The 8,597-nt window shown below is 37.1% G+C and overlaps 1 protein-coding gene across 1 annotated transcript in view; it reads right to left on the reverse strand.

Moving 5' to 3' along the window:
* Window positions 1–7,267, reverse strand: part of epha4b (eph receptor A4b) — a 111,768-nt gene extending 104,501 nt beyond the window's left edge. Inside the window, exon 1 of the mRNA XM_059501469.1 lies at window positions 6,851–7,267. Coding sequence (XP_059357452.1) covers window positions 6,851–6,944 — 94 coding nt within the window. The 5' untranslated portion in view covers window positions 6,945–7,267. The remainder of the gene's footprint in view (window positions 1–6,850) is intronic.
* Between the last annotated feature and the right edge of the window lie 1,330 nt (window positions 7,268–8,597).

Consider the following 8,597-nt stretch of genomic DNA (forward strand, 5'->3'; position numbering starts at 1 on the left):
ATATATAATTTATGATCTGTGTTTTAATATGAACAGTTAAATAAATAATATTGGCCATCAAATTAATAATATTTATATATATATATATATATATTATATATGATTAATATTTTTGTGGAAACAGTTTATTTTTCAAAACAAATTTTATAAAATAAACTTTTGAGTGCTGTCAAACGATCAATCACATCCCAAAAAGTATTTTGTTTACATAATATATGTGTGTACTGTGCATATTTATTATGTACATATTTATAAATACACACACATGCATGTATACATTTAAGAATATTATGTTTATATATTAAATATATTTACATATAAAAAAAAAATATATATATATATATATATATATATATATATATTATATGAATATAAACATATGCATGTAAATACATGTAACTATTTTCAAAATACATAATGTGTGCGTGTATTTATATATAAATTGTAAATACAAAAAGTACACAAATTATGTAAACAAAACACTTTTTTCAGTATTTTTAAATGTATAAAGGCTCAAAGAAAGATCAATCAATGGGATGCAAAAATATTTTTAATGCAAATCTTACTAACTTTGGAATTGTAGTGTGTAAATGTGTGTGTATGTGTAACTTATTTAAAACAATGCACATCATAAAAAGTGCTAAAGAAATGAAAAAAAAAATGAACCATGACTTTTCACATTACTGAAAAATCAATGATGTAGAAACAATTTTCACTCTGAAATTTGCTAGTAAATAGATTTCATAATTATTTACAAAGACATGACAAGTAACACTGAATTAAACATACAATTTTGTGTAGAAAGACTAAAATAGTATTTTATGTAAACCTACTCGAATAATCTTTGTTTTATTTGTATTTTACATTATAAGCAGTATTCAGAAAATGTAGCTATCAGCGACAACAGCACAATTTAGACACCTGAGATACAGATTTGTACAGTATATTTTTTTATTGTAAATAGCATTTGCTCAATCTGACTCTGTAAAACACTGAGAAAAATATTGTAAATTGAAACTACAAATAGCACTATTTTAGCACTATTTTAACCCTCTAAAAGTACTGTAGAATTTATCTGAAGCACCGCGAAGCCAGACAAGCACAGACACACACAAAACTGGACAGGAGAGAAGGAAAACGGAATACAGCAGCTTGCGCACACACATGCTCTCTGACAATCACACAGGAGGACAAAGCTTGGAGTCATGGGAACACAAAGCTTTAGAAAACCAGATTTTTGAATGACAGCATGCTCAAGTCCCTCGGCACCAAATTGGCCACAGGAGGGAAAGAATGAGAGAAAGCTGGAAGAAAAAAGAGTGTGAGTGACTGAGGGAGAAAAAGAGAGAAAGAGAGAGACTTTCAGTCAGTCCGGGCTAAAGCTCATTGGCATACAAATCCTTCCCACAAACACATCTCCATTCTGCCTCTTTTTTCCTCTATCAGCTGCCAGGTCGCCCTGCTATTGTGCTGCCAACATCAGGCCCGGTCTGTAGAGTGCATGGAGAATGAAGCCCTCAGACAATGACCACCCTTTTCCTCTCCTTTTCATCTCTTTCATTCTCATTTTCCTCTGCCATTTCCCACTGGCCATCAGGCTCTACATGGACTGAACTAAAAGACCACAAAAATTCCCATAATCACCTATCTGCTAGGTGCAAAAAGTTTGATAAGGTAAATATTAGGTAAATATTTCATCTAAATATTTAACTCACACACACACACACACACACACACACATACAGATATATACACACACACACATACATATACATATATATATATATATATATATATATATATATATATATAAAACAAATCGATTCAACTGATCATTATGTTTAAAAAAATGATTAAGATTTTTTTAGTTGAAATATAAAAAAATAAAACAACTTAGAAAAATTAGAAACATTACTTCACTTTAAAACATGGTCACTATTTCTTGACCTATGTCACTGTAGTACTGTCACATTGTGGTTGTAGAAGTGGGTCGTATGACACCAGAAACTTAAATCTGCAAAGGAAAAAGAGAATTCATTTTCACCATCATCTACTCACAAACCTCGTTCCATCCATTTTCAGTGCACTTACTTGTGACCACCAATAGTTCTGTGGTGCATTATCGTATCATTTTAACTTTTTTCTCTACCAAAAATGTTGCCCGATCTTTATAACATGACCAGGCTGTATTATTTTCCAGTTAAGAGGTGCATTACTTAAATTACACCTCTTTTATCACTGTGTGTTGACCATCTAAAGTGCTGTCTCAAGAACCGCATAAGACTGGATCAGGTAGCAAAGACAGCATGTGATATCAGAATGAACCAGGAAACAGGCCGTCCGGAGCAGGATGTTGGTTTTAGTTTTTGAAAAGGAGATGCCCATCGAGTGGCAAGGTCGCATTGCATCGAAATGTGAATCTGACCATCGTTTGACCCAACACAAAAGGAGCCTGCGCAGATGAACTGAGCAAACAGCCCACCTTTAGCTCCGACAAACAGAAAACAGAGACTCGAAGCATGCGGCACACAGACACTGAGAGATTTCACCCAGTCAATAACACAGAGCCGAGCAAATTGAAAAGCCCTGCTGTTTGTTTAGCGCTGCAGTAAGGAGGCGATTCTCCGAACACAATCGCCTCTCCAAACTACGCAAAAAAGAGAGAAGCTGAGGCCAAATGCAGACAGATGAATTCAATTAAAACAAATAAAAGGTCAAGACTGGAACCCAGCAAGACCGTAGGGAGAGCGGAGCGCACAGCGTGACGTTTAGAGTCAGGCTCCATTGTGTTGACTAGCCTGCTAATGAGCCTCCAGTGAGAGAACCGGTAGCTGAACATGAGTGTCAGAGGCGTTCATTTGTAGAAACAGAAAGAAAAGAGCAAGAGAGTTAAAAAGGGAGGACAGAGCGGCTCGTTTGTTGGAGACAGAAGTAGTTGTAGTTGACAGGGCAATGCAGAACAGACTGAGGGCATCCCAGAGAATACAGGTCACCAGCCCAGCATGTCACAGGAAGGGTTTCTTTACAAAAACAACAGATAGAGCCCAAACAACGACCCGAGTTCAACCAAAACAAATAACCCATCAAGTAAAATGATCCCTATTCACAAAGAAACTACACCAGTCTGCCTATTCACACTGTTTGTAGGCCATTGTACACCAATCAAAGCTGATGATGTCCTAAAATCAATAGCTATATGTCTCCCCCTATCTCTTTCACCTATTTTAATTTCATTGCAAATAATATTGGCAATCAATTACCTGGCTTGAGACATTGTGTGTCCAGAAAATCATTGTCCCTCAGCCTTTGCTCATGTGTGGTAATAATGGTGTGTACGGTGGGAAATTAAGAGGCCCTCTAAGGTCTTTTTAATGATTGCACATCGGTGTGCAACCTATAACGCAAAGCCATCAGTAATCCCAGTAATAGAGGTGATTCAGTGCGGTGAGGCGGCCAATCAATGTCCACGTCAGCTCAAGGTCATGAACAAAATAATGATGGTGATAAAAGCAATCCAATTACACTGATGTGATTAATCATAAAACGATATTATGATTCCCGTTCTCATTATACAGATAAACAAGTGTAATCAATAAATAGATCTATAGTTATTCTCCTTAAAGAAAGACAAGAAAAGTTTTGGAGCGATCTTAAAGGAACAGTTCAGGAAAATTGAAAAAAGCTGTAAATGTTGACAAACCCTTACATTGTTACAAACCTCTACTGCAGAGCATAAAAGATGATATTTTGAAGAATGTATAGACAAAAGCAGCTTAAACAATAAAAGTCAGTGGGGTCCCAAAGAACACTGGATCCCACTGATGAGGAGACAAGAACATGATTTCCAAAAAAATTCTAATTTTGTTTTCCACAGATGGAAAGAACTATTTTTGGGAACAGCATGAGATTACATGATGACCAAAAGTCAAGCATTTCCCATTTAACTTTTTATCCAGGATCAAATGATCTGAGGTATCTCCAAACACAATGACTCATTTGTTTCAATTACTATTTTGTCTGAAACATTACTGAAACTTCTTGTCTCCTAAATGTGAAGTAGATAGACAGATGTGTGTCCTACTCTCTTGTTTGTTTTAGCCGAGGCATTTGGGCACAAGGGCACTCTAATCCAGACTGTTTAAACCTGGAGAAAAGGCAGAGAACAGAGGCTCCTTCACAAACAGAGCCTCTTCCCCTGGGGGGAAGCTGAGCCACTAATCCTGCTGCCCAGCAAAGGAAAGCGAGCAACAGGGACAGGTCACCCAAACTTGCTAGAACGGAGGAAAGAGAGAGAGGAATATCAGAGCAGTGAAAACAGCCCATGGTGGAGGTAGAATACTAATCTGAGGCCAAAGAAGTAAAAAGAAACATAAAAATCGATGACCATTCGATGAGTTCAAAAATCGATGAGTTCAGCAAAAAGATTAAATGTTCTTTTTTAAGCCATTAAACCGAATTAAGCTCACCAACCCGGATCAGACTCAATCTAATCTTTTCTCAAGCAGGTGGTATGAACCCTCCTCTGGCAGACCGCAAGAGACTATACCGAGCTCTTCTTCATTTCATTGTAAAATTAGTTTTGGCATAACTGTGTTAAGATCTCCATGACTGGGGCTCAAAATGTATTTATTTTTTTTGTTCTGGGCAAATTTTTCATATTCTAAATTCATGAAACTGTGATATCCATCGCGAAACAAAACCCTGACAAAATAATTTGTGCACTACAAGGCGCCCTCTGCTGTTCACATTGGCTGCTGCACTGTCCCCTGATCTCTCTGAATTCATTCCTTCTTAGATGACTTCCACATTTTGGTCCATATGTGGCAAATGACTCCCTTGTCATTGTGTTCGCATTGCTCCAGTATAACATGGCACCCGCACTCCCACTGCGGCTTAAAATAACAAACGCTGGTCAGTCTTACGGCTCGGTGAGCAAGCACAGCGGGCGTCCTCCAGATGAGAAGACGTTATTTACAGTCACATAGAGCACCATGGAGCATAGCAGAGACAAAACAGAAGAGACCGTGCTTAGGCGTTGGAAGCCACTGGCGGTTATGCACTCTACTCACATATGCACAAAAGCACATGCTACTGCAAAAATACAAAGACATGGGGCAGTCGACTAAAGTAAGCTAATTAGGCTGGTAACAGAGGGGAAGATTCAGAAGAAAGCAGAAAACATTATAAAGAAGAAAGAGGCTAGAAGGACAAGCCCTGCTGGGAGGGAACACGGGGAAAAAAGAAACAGAGCGAAAGCGATTTCCAGTCACCGGACAGCCAAAGACACCAACCAGTAAAGCACTGTTTAGTCCTTCTGTTGGGCACAAAATGATTTGTCTCCCATCTCAACTGGTTAAACAGTGTCACCATCCTCTCAAGTGCTTTTTTCATCTGACAAAATACAGTTTCCTCAGGTTTTGAAAGTTGGCATTGGTACAATCTAAATGCTTTTGTGACTCAAAATGATGATTTCTTCCATTTATGAATGAATTCACTGAAAGGATCCAGAAAAAAAAAGAAAAAAAAGGAATTTATTTCACTTTTCTGCTTGGGAAAGGAAATTACTGCAATAGCTCTCTGCTTCGATGGGAGTATTATATTCATTGTCTATCTAAGATGCATATTAAACTGAACTAAGCTGTGCTGAAAAAGAAGCTTATTCATATGGTCTGTCTTTATAAAATAAAAAAATAAATAAATATTATAATTATTATTATTAATAATAATAATAACAATAAAAACAATTCTAAATGAATCATATTGAAATATTTGCTGGACAAGCTCTGTCACACACAGAAAAACAGGCTCTTTTTTTTTTTTTTTTTTTTTAGATGATTAAAATATTAACATAAACATAAATTATTATTCCAAATGTATTTAAATAAAGTGATAAACTACTTGGCCAGTTTCATGTGTTCTAATTCTTGTGACAGAGAACTGGTACTTATATGCTATTTTAGGATTTGATTATTTATTTAACAGACTGGGGAACAGATTTTTCTAGTGTGTATTGAGACTGCTATATGGACAAGATGCAGTCACCATTAACAAATCACCTTATGGTCACTGATAAATGATCAGGCTTATAGAGACTTCTCTCAGGTTCCAGCTGGCCATACAGCACATTGCACACAACACACAGCACAATTTCTTTGTGAAAATAAGAGTATTACCTGCTCACATCAAGTTCTTAATTTTGTTTTATTTGCTTTTTAATCCTTAGCAAATATATGTGCTTACAAAAATAACTTTAACACTTAGTATAATATTAAATAATAAAATAGCAAATAACTTTTATATAGTCGGTCTCTCAAGTGTCTTCAAGTTAACTTTTAGGGGGGTAAATAAATAAGCCCTTAAAAAATATTGATTTACTGTTGTACTGTGACTTTGGAATATGAGTATTCACAGTTTATTTTCCAGTATAAAAAAAATGTAAAAAAAAAATTGTAAACAGATTTTTACACTACAAACTCGTTATTTTTGCTGTGGTATGTGCATTACAAAAATTCTTACAATTTCCCATTTGTGATCGTGTGCAAGTGTTTTCATTATCCTATTAATATCAAAATATAAATTAATAAATAAATAATATTGGAAATGTCCTACTGCAATCCACAGGGATCACTTCAAAACGAGTTCTACAGGACAAGCATGATGTACCCCAATATTTCAATAATACTTAATTAAAAACACATGCACTTGCTATTTTTCCCTGCTTGCTTCATTCACTTTATGCATGATTTATAGAAACCACAGCATCCAGAGCGCACTTCAGAAACTGTGTCTCCCGCAAACCTCAGCCATGAATTAATCCTATTCTTAGTTAATAAACACAAAGCCCTCTTACCTTCATTCTCTGGGTAATTCCGTAAGGCTTGACTCGGTGTGAGGGAAGGGAAAAGAAAGAAAATGAGGGACGGATAAATCCAAAGGGTTGCCATTTTCAGGCTGCGCTCAGCGCGCGCTGCATCCCTCTCGCAGTAGAAAGTTACTGAGGCTCGCGATCAGAGCTCAAGTGAGGAGAGGAGAGCAGAGCAGAGTAGAGGGAGGGTCTTGGATTATCCTCGGAGTGTCAATCATACCGGGCTGCCAGGGAAACGGAGGACGGCCGGCGACTGCTTTTAAAGGCGCGAGCTCGATAAAGACCTCAACCACTGTTGCCCAGACCATGGTTTTCCCGCGGAATTTGGCTACTTTTACACTGTTGCCGCGGGATGTTTTCCATGTCCGCGGGTTAAAGCGACAAAAATAACGTGATATTTAGCCCCTTAAATGCCACTTTTACCAGGTGAACCCCACAAGAAAAAAATACGTATTTACCGGAACCTCCCGCTCTCTCAGGTGAAGCCAACAAGGAATTGACTAAAACTGCAATTCATCGACTGGCCGCTCCAAAAGGTAGTCAATCCCATATCCCCATTTACAGCCGTAAAAAAAAAAAAGATATTGGTCTAAATAGCTAATTTTGCCCTTCATGACAACTGTTAGGGGGGTGAATTTTTTTAACTAATCCATTTAAATTACAGTATATTAGGTTCTAAAATTCTGCCTAATTAAGGGCGTGGCTACTTGAGTGCCAGGTGGATTGCCGCTGCTGACACGAGATAGGAGGGCGTGGCTTCAGCAACCAGCTCCCACCTTTTGCCCATTTTCGATGATCCGGGAGTGTGTCAAGATGGCAACTACCGCCTCCGCCTACTTTGAGCTTTAAAAACACTCTTCAGCAAACTATGGGTGACTTCACGGCACTATATCCATGTTTTTATTCAGTCTACGGTTTTGAGTATAGCAATTGGGCAGGTTTTGCTGTGAAAACCTGGCAACCCTGATCTCAGCTGCCACACAGAAACTGAAGGAAGTGCGGACTAATTTTAGACTGGCTTTAAACTGCTTAATTCTAGTAATTTTAGTAGTAGCAACACTTTGTTTGATGGTTTAAGTTTATGAAGTATAAGCTATTAGGTGGAAAAAAATGCCTAGTATTACGACGAAATAAACATCAAATAATTTAAGTGGTTATCTATTTAGCCATAAAATTGCACTCTTCGCTTATACTGTATAGTTTGCGGCTTGCCGGGGGAGGCATGGCTTCCCCAAAAATTTGAGATGAAAATGGGAGGAGGACAATTTAATGTTAATAAAATTCATTTCAGTTCATGTCTCAGAATGTATATTTTTTGTTTGTAATTTCACAGCTGTAATACCATAACATGTTACTGAAGTTGGAAAGTGCTGCTTTTCTATTGTTAATTAAATGCACAACAGGCAGCCCTCTTTTAACACAGAATTTTAAGGGATGGATGTTTGCTTCAAGTGATAGGCCAGGTAAGTGAAATTATATTATCTTGCGTCTGTTTTCTGATATTATCTTGCGTAAGTTTTCTGACTAAAAGCCACCAAAAAAAGCCATTTTAAAGTGGTTAAACAAATAATAATAATCGGCAGGGATCCCCAGACCAATACAATTAACGTGCCTCCTCTATTTTAAAACCCACGAACCACCACTGATACTGTAAAGGTTTGTCTTTAAAAATTTAAGGTCAAAATGAAGGTACTGAAAGTATGTTAACACTTATAGCTACGCAAGTTACCTG

Source organism: Carassius carassius, chromosome 20, assembly GCF_963082965.1.
Source record: "Carassius carassius chromosome 20, fCarCar2.1, whole genome shotgun sequence".
NCBI lineage: Eukaryota > Metazoa > Chordata > Actinopteri > Cypriniformes > Cyprinidae > Carassius > Carassius carassius.